General features: G+C 37.0%; 5 protein-coding genes across 6 annotated transcripts; 3 read left to right on the forward strand and 2 right to left on the reverse strand.

Moving 5' to 3' along the window:
* The first annotated feature begins 889 nt into the window (after positions 1-889).
* LOC104765327 (RNA exonuclease 4) lies at positions 890-3110 on the forward strand. Of its 2 annotated transcripts, none has more exons than XM_010489021.3 (9): positions 890-1077; positions 1179-1266; positions 1372-1450; positions 1779-1860; positions 1966-2074; positions 2212-2300; positions 2377-2441; positions 2555-2633; positions 2714-3110. In XM_010489021.3, exons 1-9 carry the CDS (start codon positions 985-987, stop codon positions 2876-2878), a joined length of 849 nt encoding a protein of 282 aa, XP_010487323.1. In that variant the 5' UTR covers positions 890-984; the 3' UTR covers positions 2879-3110. The 2 variants fall into 2 exon arrangements, with proteins under 2 accessions (XP_010487323.1, XP_087356524.1); XM_087500398.1 differs by having other exon boundaries at positions 927-1077; positions 1787-1860.
* A 218-nt stretch (positions 3111-3328) lies between these two features.
* On the forward strand, positions 3329-5706 carry LOC104765328 (uncharacterized). The gene is made up of 7 exons (XM_010489022.3): positions 3329-3732; positions 4018-4245; positions 4367-4440; positions 4542-4701; positions 4796-4915; positions 5031-5139; positions 5276-5706. The coding sequence occupies exons 1-7, from the start codon at positions 3334-3336 to the stop codon at positions 5452-5454; spliced, it is 1269 nt and encodes a 422-aa protein (XP_010487324.3). The 5' UTR covers positions 3329-3333; the 3' UTR covers positions 5455-5706.
* Positions 5707-9308: 3602 nt separating this feature from the next.
* Positions 9309-12152, forward strand: LOC104765329 (uncharacterized). Its single transcript, XM_019241379.2, has one exon. The coding sequence runs from the start codon at positions 9910-9912 to the stop codon at positions 12019-12021; it is 2112 nt and encodes a 703-aa protein (XP_019096924.2). The 5' UTR covers positions 9309-9909; the 3' UTR covers positions 12022-12152.
* Positions 12153-12240: 88 nt separating this feature from the next.
* Positions 12241-14032, reverse strand: LOC104765331 (uncharacterized). Its single transcript, XM_010489024.3, has 4 exons — positions 13467-14032; positions 13148-13372; positions 12683-12708; positions 12241-12584 (listed from the first exon to the last, which is right to left on the reverse strand). The coding sequence occupies exons 1-4, from the start codon at positions 13848-13850 to the stop codon at positions 12383-12385; spliced, it is 837 nt and encodes a 278-aa protein (XP_010487326.1). The 5' UTR covers positions 13851-14032; the 3' UTR covers positions 12241-12382.
* A 21-nt stretch (positions 14033-14053) lies between these two features.
* LOC104765332 (uncharacterized) lies at positions 14054-15501 on the reverse strand. The gene is made up of 2 exons (XM_010489025.3): positions 14698-15501; positions 14054-14595 (listed from the first exon to the last, which is right to left on the reverse strand). The coding sequence occupies exons 1-2, from the start codon at positions 15358-15360 to the stop codon at positions 14254-14256; spliced, it is 1005 nt and encodes a 334-aa protein (XP_010487327.1). The 5' UTR covers positions 15361-15501; the 3' UTR covers positions 14054-14253.
* Between the last annotated feature and the right edge of the window lie 542 nt (positions 15502-16043).

The following is a 16043-nucleotide window of genomic DNA, read 5'->3' on the forward strand; positions in this document are numbered from 1 at the left end:
TAATGAAGAAGATATGCTTTCTACTCTAACCAACCACTTTTGTTATACAAAAAATCTCTACCTCGTTTAATTTTTATCAACAAATATACATAGAACGATTTCCAAAAAAAAAAAAAAAAAAAAAAGGGACAACGTTGACAAACAGAACAAGTTAAACAGAGAGCTAAAGAACTAATGCAATAAATTAGTGATATGATTAATGTGGAACAACAGAACAAAACAGTGAGTTATGTAAGAATAATTACACTTTTCTAATTTCCAATGTACTGTAATTAGTGCTCGACCACATCTCAACTCAACACGTGGTTATCTCGACAGTTTAAGAGAGAACACTAACATATCAGTTAAGTTTTTTTTTCACATAAACGTTAAAATGTGATCTTTCGCGTCAATCCATCAGAAAGCTGTACGTTTTCTTACACAAGTTAATAGTATCTCTTCCATGCATGTGTCATGAATTTTTTTTTTTTTGGTGTGTGTCGGAAGTCGGAACAGAACAATTGAATGAATCCGATGATGCAAGTAACATATGATGCGAATATTTATTTACACGGGAGGTGCTTCTGCTTTCCCATGTGCTAGTTTTTTTTGTTGGTTGAACCACCAAGTCACCTAATTACGCCCCAATTAATCATTTCCGTCTCTGTTTATGTTAAGCAAGGACATTACTACTATAAGAATACATCCATATCTTATCTTAGCTTTAAAAACAACAAAAAAAAAAAATACAATAATTGAATACTTGTGTAAAAAAAAAAATACAATAATTGAATACATGTATGATTTTTTATCATACCAAAAAGTTAGTCAAACAAAAATTATTATAGTATTTCTAACGTGATGAAAATCGTATTATTTGGTTTAGAACGAAACGGCAACGTTTTGGAAGGGTCTTAAACCGAGTTCTCTCTTAAACCTTATTCTGGAATCTTGAGCCGCGCTTCTCAACAAATTTTCCAAACGACCGGGGCTGAACTAAAAAAGATGAGTTCTTCTGATCTGAAGAGAAAGCAGAAGACGAAGAAGACAAATACAAAACCTGTTCAAATAAACCCTAATTGGTCACTCCTCCAACAAGTTAGTCTCTGTTTCTTTCTCTTACATTTCTCCCTCTTTCTCCAGATTTTTTTCTTTGTTCAGCCATTGAACTTTTTGGTTTCTGTCTATCGTGCTTGCAGAAGCTGAAATCTGATTCTCATGGAAACAAGGGCAACACTCGAAAATCGTTTAGTAATGATAGCCCAGATAATACCAGCTCCATATTAGGTACCATTCAACCTAAAGATTCGAACTTGAGGTTTGGGGTTTAGGGTTTAAATACCATGTTTTTTTGGTTTCTTAGTTGTTCTAACTTACGCAGCAAACTTGCAGGGAAGCGGAAAGAGAGACCCGATTCGGAGGTTGATGTTCCTAAGATTGATCCCTTAACTCCTGTTAACGACGATTCGAGGTGGGTCATGACGACTAACTAGCTAAGATATATATAGACAATGTTATTTCACTACACCATATGAGCTTTACATTGTTAGGGGTTTTGTTGAATTGTTGGTTTCTTTAGGTTCTCGGACTATCTTGTACATAACTTTTGGTTATAAGCTATATAATCTTGCTCTTCTTTTCATTTTTGTGAATGCTGATCATTGTGGAATTGGCTTTGAGTTGTTTAGATAGTAAAAGAATGTTGAGAAATTGCTATAAGCAACAAAAAAAGGATCTTGCTAGTAGATGTTTATTTCTTTGAGCAATATGTATATCAAATCTCACCAACATGTGGATAGTTTGACAGATGAAGTGGCTATGGACTGTGAAATGGTTGGTGTCAGTCAAGGAACCAAAAGTGCTCTTGGACGAGTTACCTTGGTACACATCTCATAATGTCTTTCCCATTTTCCATATTCTTGAGGTGTATATCTCTCTCTTCTTCTACGTGAAGGTCACTGATTGTTTCACCATCTTAATTGACAGGTTAACAAATGGGGAAATGTTCTATACGATGAGTTTGTCCGTCCAGTGGAACGTGTTGTTGACTTTCGTACACATATTAGTGGAATTAGACCTCGAGATTTGAGAAAAGGTTCGTTTTGCTTTCAACATTTTGTAATATTTTTCTTCAATCTGTCAAAATTCTTGATCTTTGCTCCAAATGGATTGAATTTTCTACTAAACAGTTTGGAACGTTGATCTTAATTTAGCATTTTTTTTTAACCTCAGCCAAAGATTTCTGCGTTGCTCAGACCAAAGTAGCGGAGTTGATAAAGGGAAAGATTCTAGTGGGACACGCCTTGCACAACGATCTCAAGGTCTGTAGGTTTCACAAATCTAGAATCTGGTTACAATACCAATACAAAGTTTTAACAGAAGTAAACTTTGTTACAGGCTTTGCTGCTAACACACCCCAAACAGGACATAAGGGACACAGCTGAGTATCAGCCCTTTCTCAAGTACTCACACTCATACCCCTCTCTTTTATCTAGTTGATACTTGTCACACTTTTGCTTTCCCAAACTTCAAACCTTTGGATTGTAACCTAATGAATCTGTAATCTTCCAAACAGGGGCAAACCAAGAAAGTCGTTGAAACATCTCACATCTGAAATTCTAGGAGCTGACATCCAAAATGGAGAGCACTGCCCTGTAAGTATATACATCTGAATATAAACAAACATCTTCACGTTTTGCATCTGCAAATATTTATCTCTCTTATTTAACTGCAGATTGATGATGCACGAGCAGCTATGATGCTTTACCAGAAGCACAGAAAAGAGTGGGAGAAAAATGTGAAAGACCAGACGCGGATGTGGCTGAAACAAAAGAAGCGTAAGCCTAAGAAGAAAGTAAAACAAGGGAACGCTTCCACCAATGACAGTCCACTTGTTTGAATCAATCAGCGAGAGCAAAAACATGACTAAAGAGAAACCAAGAATCGCTGAAAAGTTTTGGACTTTTGGTCGTCTTCCTTTCTTTTGATTGTTCTCAGCAACAGGCGCACCAAATGTACTACTATCTTGTTGTGTACAAGTAACAAGTTCATCACAATGTTATACCATAATGATATTAGATCATGTAATACATTTTTGGAGGTTCTTAAGTTATATTGTTCAGATTTGTATACCCGTTTACGTTCTCCGGTTTGGTTGTCCGTTTCCGGTTGGGTTTGTTGAAATCAAAATCTCTACTCTCAATCTCACATCACAAGTACCACTTAACCCGGGGCCAGTTGAAGAATAATAGTTTCGTTTCGGTGTAAGCAATTGAAGAACTACCGATTAATCTGGTAAAATCGGTTCGGTTTTGGAATAAACCGGTTAATTAATTAAAATCACAGGTTGGTTGCATGTACAGTCAAGAAAACAAACCCGCTCTGCGGACGCAAATGCTGCCACGTCTTAGATTTCCGTTTCTGTGTAAACAAGAAAACCTAAAAAATAGAAGCAAGCAGATTCTCGCATCAACGAAGAAGAAGAAGACGACGAGTAAATTGGTTTCCATAGACGACGGAGAAATGCGAGTGATGAGATCATTGCGCAGTAATTCCGGTGCTGGATTTGTTTTCGGGCCGGCGAGGTTAAGCTCTCTCCGGAGCGTCTTTACCGGCTGCCGTGCTGTGATGTTGCCTCGCTTTGGCGGTCCGGAGGTTTTCGAGCTCCGGGAGAATGTTCCGGTGCCGAATCTCAATCCGAACGAGGTTCTTGTTCGAGCGAAAGCTGTCTCCGTCAATCCTCTTGATTGCAGAGTGAGTGTGTTATCTGCTTGATCCGTTTTTGATTTCATCTGATTAGTTGGCATTAAGATATATAATCGAAGATTTCCTTAATTAGAAATTAAGATTGGTGTGATCGGCTCAGCTTGTGGATCTCTTGCATATGCTCTAGGAGTTTAAATTCGTATGAAATGGAAGATTTAATAGGAGAAGCTTGAGGTGGTGTAGATGTCTCCCATTGATGATAATATTTAAACGAAGAGTAGTGATATTGATATTTACAATCATTCAGCTGATGAGGTATGCTGTTGATTTCAGATACGAGCTGGATATGGACGTTCTGTATTCGAGCCGCATCTACCTATTATAGTTGGACGCGATATCAGTGGTGAAGTTGCAGCAATTGGGAATTCAGTTAAGTCATTAAAAGTTGGACAAGAAGTTTTTGGTGCATTGCATCCTACAGCGTTGAGAGGTACTTATGCTGACTATGGAATTCTTTCGGAGGAAGAACTCACTGAAAAGCCATCGTCAGTTTCTCATGTGGTAAGTGGGAAGATCTAGATACCCTTGAATCTCCCTATCTTTGCTTTTTTTTTTCCCATTGATTGTATGTCTTTTATTAGCTATATGTCTTTTAAGCTATTCTTTTGTTTGTCTCTTGTAGGAAGCAAGTGCCATTCCTTTTGCAGCGTTGACTGCTTGGCGTGCTTTGAAGAGTAATGCTCGGATAACTGAAGGGTATGTTATTGTCTGTATGGTGGCAATAAGCTGATACTAATTCACTTTTACTTGTACTATTGTGGACTCGACATCATTTCTTACAATGTGTCTCTTTGCAGACAAAGACTATTAGTTTTTGGAGGAGGAGGAGCAGTAGGGTTTTCTGCAATCCAGCTTGCAGTAGCCTCTGGGTGTCATGTGACAGCCTCTTGTGTGGGTCAGACGAAAGACAGAATACTGGAAGCTGGTGCCGAGCAAGCTGTTGACTACACAGCCGAGGTAGTTACATGAGTTGTTTAGTTATCTGTTCGTCCAAAGCAGAGCCATGATGATCTTATTCTGACTCCTGAACCTGGACCTGCTTCATTTACAGGACATTGAGTTGGCGGTAAAAGGAAAATTTGATGCTGTCTTGGATACTATTGGTGGGCCTGAAACAGAGAGAATAGGCATTAACTTCTTGAGGAAGGGTGGAAGCTATATGACTCTCCAGGTATATATAATTCTTCTGTTTTTGCTTTACAAGCTGCAGCTACCTTGGTTGCTTAGGTTTTGGATCTTGTTTAACATAAATGGTTTTTTAAATCTATTGCATTTATCTTTCGAAGGGTGAGGCTGCAGCGTTGACTGATAAATACGGTTTTGTGGTTGGGCTTCCACTCGCAACTTCACTCTTGATGAAGAAGAAGATACAATATCAGTATTCTCATGGAATAGGTATATGATAGATCCTGAATTACTCTCTTTTATTTTGAAGCAACTATTCTGGTGATAAGACATGTCTCCTTGAGTGGGAAAGAAAAGGTTAATGTGATAATATCTGACTGTGATGAATTTATAAATAAAAATACAGACTATTGGTGGACGTATATGAGGGCTGATCCTGAAGGTCTAGCCGAGATTCAGCGGTTAGTTGGAGCGGGAAAGCTAAAGATACCTGTGGAGAAAACATTTGCAATAACCGATGTTGTAGCAGCTCATGAAGCCAAGGAAAAGAAGCAGATTCCTGGTAAGGTGGTTCTAGAGTTCTGAATTATATATACATAGTAGCAGCAATAATAACACCTGCATAGTTCTCTAGCAGTTGTTCTTTCTAAAATTTACACGCAGAGAAAAACAAATGTTTTTTGCGTCTGGAGTTTTCTGTAAATGAGATCTATCAGGCTTAGATTCAGATCAAGAACTTGAAGTTTCTGTATAGACTTTCCAAAAGGGTTCGTTTTTTATTGGGACTTCGTGTCGCAACTTGCAGTAAAACCAAAAGTAATGAGAATTGTTTAGAAAGATTTTGTTGTTGTTGTTGTTGTTGTCATCTATTGTTTGAAATCATACAACATACTACATACAACAAAAAGTAGTTACAATAAACAAAACAATCACATTTTGATGCTCTTCTAGATTATTGAAGGGTGGTTTTGAAAATAAATTGAAACTGTTACTTACAACAATTGGAACAGAAACGTAGACTTAAATCCGAGATCTAATAATAAGTTGATAAGGTATAACTATGCACTATAAGGTAACGTATATGTGACCTCAATTAAATAAGACATAGATAATTGCCAAATGTGTCACACCATGCCAAGGTTGATCACAAGATCGAACAAATCCCACAAAATCAAAATCCAACCTCGTTTGCAAGTAGCATTCTTTGTTTATTAGTAGTACTTGATTTAAAGTAGGTCTTAATTCTTAAAGATCCTAACAAGTAACAAGTAATAATTTATTAGTTAAAGAAAAGGTGTCGAAGTGACATTAAAAGCATAACATGCAGTTAAACTAACTTTAATAAATGTATGTTTTGTCTAGTTCTCGTCCTTTAATGGGTCTCTCTCTAGTCAAACTAATCTCTTCTCTGCCAGATCAACCAAACAACTAAATCCTTTTAACGCGCCATGATACGCGTGTCGTTCACAGCCTTCTCACCTGACCTAAGTAAAGTAGTGGGACAAGAACCTTCTCTTTCTTTCCAAGTCTTTCAAACTTTTTTCTTTTTTTTCTTTTTTTTCTTTTTTTCTCTGGTAAATGTTATTGCCAAATCTTCGAAAACGATAGATACCTTCTTCGGTTCTTTAATTTCTTCTATATACCTACAGCAAAGAACATACTATATCTACATGCTTATTATTTTTGGGGGACCAATGAGCACATGTGTCTATATATCATCATATTAATTGTCAGTAAAATCACGTAGACACCTTTCCATCTATGTAATCAATTTGGCATTTATTATAAATTATCATTCTATCAAACAATGTTGATGCTTATGAAAAAGGGGATTGTTACATCTTATACCAGAGTCAATCATAGTAACATATATTTGAATCTAAATTTTTGTAGGATTTTTTTCCATTACATAATTTCTACATAGGGAAACAAAAATTAATTAAATGGCCGAACGAAAAATGGATTTAGTACTTGCTATATATGGGGGTTTGTAGAAGAAGTAGTAGAGTATTATTATTAGTCTAGTTGAAAGATTAATAAATAAAAAGTAGGAAGCGTTAGATTAAAAGCATGTTAATGCAAATGTAAAGTGGTCCTCTTTATTATTATTAGTACTCTTTTATTAGGTCTGGTGGTCAAACTCTTTTTCTTCTTCTCTGTACGACTGCCACATCATAAAACCTATCTTCAATTCCTTATTATTGTGACCGTTACTTCCCGGTTCACGCGCGTTTTTTCTTACCCGCGTGATTTTTATTCACGCCATTACCTTCTTTTGTTATTTATATATGAAAAATTATTGAGTTCATTCATCCTCGATTAATTAACCAATCAAAATACAACAAAACGCCATATTATATCATATTTATAAAATAAATCAAAATTAAAATAAAAAGATAAAACAAATTTAGAAAACAAATTATGTAGATTTGTAAATAAGGAAATTATGTCGGTTTGGTTTATAAAAGAATGATTAGAGTGTAGTTTTTATAATTAAACAAAATTATATGTCGGTTTGGGTTTACAAAATAGTGATTTGGTTTAGATTTTACAATTAAACAAAATTATATGTCGTTTGAGTTTACAAAATAGTTGTTAGGGTTTAGATTTTATAATTAAACAAAATTATATGTCGGTTTAGGTTTACAAAAGAGTGGTTAATGTTTAGGGTTTAGACTTTATAATTAAATAAAATTATATGTCGGTTTGGGTTTACAAAAGAGTGGTTAGGGTTTATAGTTTAGATTTTACAATCAAAAAAATTTATATGTCGGTTTGGGTTTATAAAATAGTGGTTAGGGTTTAGATTTTATAATTAAAGAAAATTATATGTCGGTTTGGATTTATTAAAAAGTGGTTAGGGTTTAGATTTTACAATTAAACAAAATTGTATTTCAATTTGGGTTTATAAAGAAGTGGTTAGGATTTAAATTATACAATTAAACAAAATTATATCTCGGTTTGGGTTTATAAAAATGTAATTTGGATTTAGATGTTATAATTAAAAACTATAATATAATGTTTATAATTAAAATTGAATTATAAACAGATTTTGTTTTTTTAATTAATAATTTGTTTCATTAAATAAGAGGGGTGAAAAGAATTGTCCTTTATATATGTAAATGGATCCACCTAAATTTGATTTAAAAAAAAAAGATAAATTGAATGATTATTTTAGGGTGTTTTTTTTAAGTATAAAAGTGAAAGCGTAAATTTTTAATATCAAGAAGTTTTAGATTTTTATTGTTCAAAAGTTTTAGATATTTGATGCTTACAAAGTTTTGAATTAGAAGATATTTTAAATTTGAATTTGATAGTTTTTTTACTAATCGGTCTAAGTAAAACGTGTATGTATTCCTAGATCAGTGAAAAAGAGTCAAACTGTGCAAGTTCGAGAATCTCAATAAAAACAGAATTTGGTATTTGTACCTATCGACAAAATGCAACACAAAATTTTCGAATAATATGAAACATACTATTTGCTATGAGGCTGATCTATCCATCTGAAAATTTTAATTCCATGGCTTCTAAATTGTAAATTGTATGGTTAGTTAAGAGTAGAATAGTCATGTCTCTAATAATTTGGTCATACTCACATTCGGAACAACATAAATGATAATGAAGCTAGTAGGTCGGACTCCTTTAAGTGCTTCAAAAAGCGACACGACGTCCCTTGGTTTTCATGCACAAGAAAATGAAAAAAGAAGTAAAAGTGAGAATATCACGAGCTTAAAACCTCAAAGCTAATACTAACCTAAGCTTGAATGTAACCTTTACAAAAATGGTTATAATTAAAATAAGAAAAAGAACAACGGCCATGTCGAATCATTACCCTATCTCACGGTACTCCGATCACGTGCAAGCTTTGGCTTCTCTACTATTCTATGGTGCTTTTATATTTTTATTACTACTAAATAAGTTTTTAACTTTTATTTAATTTTATTATCAATATTATCTCTGTGCTATATTTCTCTTCGACCGTTTTTAGCCCAAACCATGTGACGATTTCCGGTATACTGTTTTATCATTATGAAAAAAGGAAAATGAATTAAAGCTATGTCCCCCTTAATTGGGTTTATTCTTTTTAAAAGAATAAATAAGTTCAATCTCTCCATAAAGCTTGTTCTTTGTGGTTTTTGGCTATACTAAAAACTTGAAATGATCAGTAAATAAAAACCTCATCCATAAAATGATTATAATTTCAAACATAAACACAACCAGAACAGTAGATTCTAAAATATCTTATAGGAGATCTGAACACTTGACTTTACTAATTCATTTTGAATTTTATGTTATATACTACAAATTATACACAATTTTGTGTATAGCATCATCCACTTGTCGTCATAAATTACCATTCCAAGATTCCTCCAATCTCTACATGCATATAAGTCCAATAAAAATCTTAGCCACGAGAAAAAGAATCCAAAAACTGTTGAATTTCACAATCTTTTTCCAAATGAAAGAAATACTCCACAAAAGTTTGTGTTTTTATTTCCACCAAAAAAAAGATCCAAAAGCTAAAAAAAAGAAAGAAAAGGAAAGAGAGATTACAAAAACAATACAAGCAAAATATACAAGAGACATGCGTGTCTGAGTGTTTGTGTTTTTGGGAAAGCCAATACCTTTAGGCTTTAGTGTGCACACACACATGTGTGTATCCCACAGAGTGTACGAACCCCCCCTTTTCTTGTTCTTTTTTTTTAACTCATTTCACTCTCATCATGGGCCACCCCTTACTCCTTACTACACACACTCTCTTTCACTATCCACAACAATTACCCAATTCACCCCTTCCTCCTTATCAACCACACATGACATAAACCAAACCCATTACCATCATTGGCATTACCTAAAAGAAAAAAAATGTCTAAATTGAGATTTGTATTAGTCAATCCAATAGATTAGATTTAGGAAGAAGGAATCTTACTCCTCCTAAGTCCTAACCAGATCGAGGGCTGTTTTAGTAAATTCTCAAAGGATCCCTAACTCTCTCGATTCCGTTACACTCTCTCAAAACCAAAAAAATTTAATCTATCTATGGCTTTTTTTTTTTCGAGTATTAACAGCAGCAGCAACAACAACAACAATGCTTCTTCTTCTTCTTCTTCAACCGATCTATTCATTTGTTTCACATCTCGTTTCTCTTCTTCTTCTTCCATGCGTCTCTCTTCTAAATCCATCCATAGTCCAGCTCGTTCCGCTTGTCTCACCACTTCTCTCAGCCGTCGTCTCCGTACCAGCGGTAGTTTGAAGAACGCTTCAGCTGGAGTTTTGAACTCTCCGATGTTTGGTGCTAATAATAGTGGAGGAGGACGCAAGAGATCTGGATCTGGTTACGAGAATAGCAACAATAACAACAACAACAACAACAACAACATAGAGCCGTCGTCTCCTAAGGTTACGTGTATTGGTCAGGTTAGGGTGAAGACTAGGAAGCATGTCAAGAAGAAGATGAGAGCTAGATCTAGGAGGAAAGGAGGCGAGACTAGTTTCAGAAGATCGGCTGATCAAAACGACGGTGGTAGTGGTAGCGGTAGTGGTGGTGGATGTCGTTTTGATGCCACTGAGAATCGCTGGGTTCATCTTCCGGTGACTATATGTGAGTCGTTGAGATCGTTTGGTTCCGAGCTCAACTGTTTCTTCCCGTGTAGATCTTCGTGTATGGAGAGCAGTCATGGTGATATGAGGCTGCGAGTTGAGAGTAACAACGAAGGTTGCGGCGGCGGAGGGGGAAAGTCGTGTGGTGCGGTGTTTACGAGGTGGTTTGTGGCGGTGGAGGAGACGTCGTCGGGAGGGAAGAGAAGAGAGATTGAGCTTGTTGTTGGTGGAGAAGACGAAGTTGAGGAAGATAGACGGAGTAGTCGTCGGAGACATGTGTTCGAAGGGCTTGATTTGAGTGAGATTGAGATGAAGACGGAGAAGAAAGATAGAGGAGAAGTTGGACGGATAAGTATATGTTCTCCGCCTAAGAACGCTTTGCTGTTGATGCGGTGTAGATCCGATCCGGTTAAGGTGGCGGCGTTAGCTAACCGGGTTCGAGAAAGACAGTTGTCGTTAAACGACGGCGTATACAGAGGAGGAGTAGAAGAGGAGGAAGATGATGAGAGAAGACGAAGGTTTGAGCTGGAGATTGAAGATAAGAAACGGATCGACTTGTGTGACAAATGGATCTCTGGGGAAACTAATGTCGAGAGAGAAGAAGAAGTTACAGTCGTTGAAGCTGAAGCAGAAGCAGAAGCAGAGGTGGTTCCTCTGGTTTCAAATCCAGTTACAGAGGAAGAAGAAAGAGTCCAAGTTCTTGAAGATTCGATTGTGGAAGCACAAGAAGAAGAAGAAGGTTCAAAAAGCTTGGAGGTTGATTCGTATGAGGAAGAAGAAATCGAAGCTACGATATTGAAGAACATTGAAGACGATATTAGAAACGCCATAGAAGAAGAAGAGGAGCACATGGCTGAGATGGCTGATGAGGAAGAATTAGCTGCGGTGGCTGAGGTTGACGAGGAGGAAGAAGAAGAAAGCAAAGAGGTTGCTTCTGTAACAACACAAAACGAGGAAAGATCCGAACAAGGAAACAGAGAACCCGACCCGAGTCCAGAAGTGGTGATGAGAGGAGGAAGTCAACTCGAGAAGACGCCGTATAAGGTGTTACCGGATTGTTTGCTGTTAATGATGTGTGAACCAAAGCTATCAATGGAAGTCTCGAAGGAGACTTGGGTTTGCAGTACAGATTTCGTCAGATGTTTACCGGGAAGACCTCCGGCTAAGAAGATACCACCAGAAGCTGCCGGAGATAATAATAATAATCATCATCATCATCAACCCAAGAAGCGAATTATCACAGCCGTTGATTCCAACGCTTCTTCTCGCCGGCGTTCTATCGATAAACCACCGTTACACCTACAGCCGCCACGGTCATCTTGTTCATACCCAGCAGCTCCGCCGATAATAACGGCGGCTGCGGCGGTTGGTGAGCAGAAGGTAGCCGGAGCTAATAAGGCGTACGAGCCACCAGTGCTGCCACGTTGTAAATCGGAACCTAGGAAGTCAGCGTCAAAGCTTGCGCCGGAAGCTTGTTTCTGGAAAAATAGGAAGCTGGAGCCACATCCTCAGGCAAGCGTCGGAGTCGGCGCCGCCGGAGTAGGGTTCTAGGAGCAGGGGGTGGACGTGAGTTGGGAATAAAGAAAACTATTTGGGTGTAATAGTAATTTCGAAATACTATAAGTCCTTTGTTTGTAAATTTTGTTTTGTTTAGTCATAATTCATTTCTTTCACTGTGCCAATGTTTTTTCATGAAAATCTGTATCCGTTTTTTGTCCGTTAGTCTAATGTCTCACTCTCCTCCTCTGGTCGATAAAGTCCCATCGAAACTAACAACAACTAACGCTTCCCAACAAACAAGTAGATAGATAGTTTACAATCAATTCAAAAGAGAAAAAAAAAAAAAAAAACCCAATTTATACATGAATTATTATTATTACATGTTTCATAAGTACAAATACAAAAGACTGGATCAATCACCGGAACTTTGATCATCGTTGCTTTTATTTACTTCACTGTTGTCTACTGATGAGTCTCCAGGCTGTGTTGTTGTAGCCTTCATGTCTTCATCGGACTCTTCATTGAAGGCTAACTGACCAGAGTAAAGGAGAAGTCCAAACGCGTTGAGACCAAAAACAAATGTTGCTAGATAGCATATACCGTTGATGATAGTCCTGCAAGAAAATGAAGAGTTAGTTTGGTCTAAGAAGTTGCGGAGTTTGGCTTGAGATAATGAATATAGAGAAAGGGGTAAGATAAAGCTTATATGTACCTTACGGTTACTGTGATTTGCCTAATCTGCAATACATAGAAGATAAGCTTTTAGAGAAGTTTAAGGTTTCGGACAAAAGAATGAATGTGTATAGCTAATAGCCTAATAGCTGTAGCTAGTTGTACATAGAATTCAGAAACCATGGAATGGGCAGATTCTTTTTATACACAGCAATGATCAAAAGTGTTTTAGTGAAAGAAGTCTAAGAATGGGTCATTCCCATAATGAACTTAAGCTAGTTGCAGAATGAATTCAGAAATCATGGACAAGATTGGGACCTTTGCATAATGAATATCACAGTAATGGGCATTTACAGTTATGGAGGAGGCCATAATGATACTTGGGACACAAGGTAGTTACTAATACTTAGCCAAAGCAAAGATAGAGACAGAGAAACAGTAAACGTCGACACAAGCAATGAATGAACGAGATCAAAAGGGAAGAGAGAGAACTGAAGAAACGAACCGAGAAGTTATCAGAGATAGTCTGGCGGTTGAGTCCTGATTCAACGGTAACAGTGAATTTGTAAAGAATGAGAGCGATGACTCCTGCTGATATCGCACCAAGAAACGCTTGAGCCGCCGATGGAGTTGAACTACCACCACCTTCTATCGGAGTTGAACCCAACGCTTTCAAATTAGCCATTGCCTCTTCCTTCAACGATTTCTTTGCTCCGGTAGATCTAAATGTCTACAATTCCAACACCAAAAATCAACTCACAATCCCCAATTTATTAATTGATCAAATCGATTGGTTAATTCGAGAGGAGAATTGTAAAGCTTACCAGTTCTTTGGAGCGTCTAGCGCGCCGTCGAACCGAGCGGATGAGGAAGACAGTGATGGCACCGGTTAGAAGCACACTGGTGGCTAACTGGAGAGGAGTAGGGTCATCGGAAGTGGCGAAAATGGAGTTGGTAGACGAAAACGGAGAAGATGACGGCGGAGGAAGCTCGATTGGACCATCTTCCTCAACCTCCTCCGCCACATCGGCTATTTTTTTAACGGCGGTTACCCGGATTCTATCGGGTCGGATCCTGGTAAAAGCGGATACTGGAGAGATGATGGATTCCGGTAGGCGGTAGAGAGAGATAAGACGCGTCGGACGGAGACGGTGAGGGAGAGAGAAGGGAGAAGTGAAGAGACACTGGTGGCTCTGCAACACTAACATTTTCTATTTTCTTAGCCGTCGAAAGCATTTTTTTTTAATCTCACCATTAACGTCTTCTTCAAATATCCTCAGTTCAAAGCCTCTTTCTCGTTTAGAAGGTTACGACCCTCTCTATGTGAATCAGAAGGTCTAATATTATCATTATACTACAAACAAAACTAGTGTCTGTCTACCAAAATGTCATCTAGTTTCACTTGATTCTATATCATATAAATTATTACTTCAATTTGCTTTTGCCCTCAAATCACAAAACCCATTGTTATGTTTATTTTTCCTTCTTGTAGGTGAACTGATAAATGAATGAATTTTTTAACAAAAGGGAACAAAAGAATGAGATTCAGAAGTGAAGTGTTCTATATATATTAGAAGCATTTTGTTGTGATAGAGAATAATGTTATCAATATCAGCATTCTTGTCGAACATTACTTGCGACGGTTCGAGCCCAAAACTTGATTTGAGCTTTCATGTCTCTACTTGAATCCTTTGGAACCCAAACCGGGATCGGCTGTCCCACCACCGCTGCGGCTCGTGGCCGTGGGTCTCTCCTCTGTTTTTGTTCTTCTTGCTTCTTTTCTGAATCAATGTCCAAATCCTTCAACATCATAATCTCTTTCGTATCGATGCTGCTTAACGTTTTACGCAGCGTTTTGGGGTTTGGGGTTTTTTGTGATTTGACGACCAGTTCTTGAATAGCGTCTTCTGATCTTGAGTTTCTCGGTGGCCTATGCCTTGGAATGCTTGAAACCTGCACAAAGTTTCGAAACTTTTCTGATCAAATTCAAAAGTCTCAACAACAACAATGATTCAATCAAATCATCCAAGTAATAATGAAAAAAAGAGAGATCACCTTTGGAGTGTTCTGTTTTGTTGGAGTAAATCCAGAAGAAGAAGAAGAAGAAGAAGAAGAGCTAGCGATGGCTTCACGGATCAAGAATCCCATTCTTGAATCATCAACCTCCTGATCTTGAAACTCATTTCCATCGTCTTCTCTTCCTATGTAACTCGGCAATGTCTGAGTTCTCTGCAAACTCCCTCCCATCGAACAACACTGGACACTATTACTAGAACTACTACCTGTTCTGTTTCTTCTCGAACTGTCTTTTATTCCCTTTTCTCGAATCATAGGTTCCTTCTTCTTCAAGTAAGTTCTTCGTTCTTGAACCCTAATCTTCTCAGAGAACTGTCTCCTCATCTTCTTTATCTTCTCAGGCTCGCCTGCACCTTCTTTTTTCTCAATACACGGCGGTGGAACAGAGTCTTCCCCAGTGGAAGCTTTTAAAAGCTTGTTCTCCGAATCCGAATCTCCAATTTTCGAAACTTCGGGTTTGGGACAAGTGGAGGAAGAAGAAGAAGAAGGTGAAGGAGAAAAAGGGTAAGGATCTGAATGACAGTACCTCAAGATCCTTGATCTTCTGTCAAGTAAGTTGTCAAAGAACCAGAAATCTTCGAGAAGATCATCAATGGCTTCGATTTGTTCTAATTCTTGATGATCATTCGAACCAGAATCCATGTTTTTAGTTCAGACAAGAGATAACAAAAAGAGATAAGTATGAGTTCTTGTTTCTTCTTCTTCTTCTTTTGTTCGGTTTGTATTTGAAGCATAGATTCTGGAGACTTATTAAGAGGTGCCCATGTGGGCAACCATTCAGCACTTATTTTTAGTTTTTTTTTACATTATTTTTCAATGTTTTTATGTGGAGTCAATGTTTTTTGTTTTGGTACAAAAAAATAAAAGAAGAAAATATGAGTAAAATAGAAAGGGAAATAAATTTTAGAACTTTTCCTTAATTATAAGATTCTTTCATTTTTCAATTATTCTGAATTTTGGAATCAATATATTTTAACTTCTAGGGAAATATTTTTGACTCCACTTATTATAAAATTGCAGTGATACAAAAACATCTTGTTGTATATATATATAAACCAAATATATTTTTGGAAAAGAATAACCCAATAATTAAGTATTGTTAAGTGGATAACTAAACTAAAATTATATAAACAAATCAAGAGGATTTCTGGCAACAACTAAGAAAAATAAGGTTTTCAACAAAAGATATGATTGCTAAGAAACGGCATAATAAGCCCTGTCATGACAGTCAACATGCCATGTGATTCTTAAACTAACATGTAACAAATTGGGTTTTCTATAGTATAAAATAATATTATTATGTTATCCATCGCCTCCTACGCGAC

Source organism: Camelina sativa, chromosome 19, assembly GCF_030686135.1.
Source record: "Camelina sativa cultivar CO46 ecotype springtype chromosome 19, ASM3068613v1".
In the NCBI taxonomy this organism is placed as follows: Eukaryota; Viridiplantae; Streptophyta; class Magnoliopsida; order Brassicales; family Brassicaceae; genus Camelina; species Camelina sativa.

What these genes read in the sequence shown, in the direction of transcription:
- LOC104765327 (XM_010489021.3), top strand. Translation starts at nt 985, where the DNA reads ATGAGTTCTTCTGATCTGAAGAGAAAGCAGAAGACGAAGAAGACAAAT. An exon ending in ATTGGTCACTCCTCCAACAA is followed by an intron (nt 1,078 to 1,178) that starts GTTAGTCTCTGT and finishes TCGTGCTTGCAG; the next exon opens with AAGCTGAAATCTGATTCTCA. An exon ending in CTCTTGGACGAGTTACCTTG is followed by an intron (nt 1,861 to 1,965) that starts GTACACATCTCA and finishes CTTAATTGACAG; the next exon opens with GTTAACAAATGGGGAAATGT.
- LOC104765328 (XM_010489022.3), top strand. Translation starts at nt 3,334, where the DNA reads ATGTACAGTCAAGAAAACAAACCCGCTCTGCGGACGCAAATGCTGCCA. An exon ending in GAAGCTATATGACTCTCCAG is followed by an intron (nt 4,916 to 5,030) that starts GTATATATAATT and finishes TATCTTTCGAAG; the next exon opens with GGTGAGGCTGCAGCGTTGAC. An exon ending in TCAGTATTCTCATGGAATAG is followed by an intron (nt 5,140 to 5,275) that starts GTATATGATAGA and finishes ATAAAAATACAG; the next exon opens with ACTATTGGTGGACGTATATG.
- LOC104765329 (XM_019241379.2), top strand. Translation starts at nt 9,910, where the DNA reads ATGGCTTTTTTTTTTTCGAGTATTAACAGCAGCAGCAACAACAACAAC.
- LOC104765331 (XM_010489024.3), bottom strand. Translation starts at nt 13,850, where the DNA reads ATGTTAGTGTTGCAGAGCCACCAGTGTCTCTTCACTTCTCCCTTCTCT. An exon ending in CTAGACGCTCCAAAGAACTG is followed by an intron (nt 13,373 to 13,466) that starts GTAAGCTTTACA and finishes TTGGAATTGTAG; the next exon opens with ACATTTAGATCTACCGGAGC. An exon ending in CTATCTCTGATAACTTCTCG is followed by an intron (nt 12,709 to 13,147) that starts GTTCGTTTCTTC and finishes TATGTATTGCAG; the next exon opens with ATTAGGCAAATCACAGTAAC.
- LOC104765332 (XM_010489025.3), bottom strand. Translation starts at nt 15,360, where the DNA reads ATGGATTCTGGTTCGAATGATCATCAAGAATTAGAACAAATCGAAGCC. An exon ending in CAAAACAGAACACTCCAAAG is followed by an intron (nt 14,596 to 14,697) that starts GTGATCTCTCTT and finishes AACTTTGTGCAG; the next exon opens with GTTTCAAGCATTCCAAGGCA.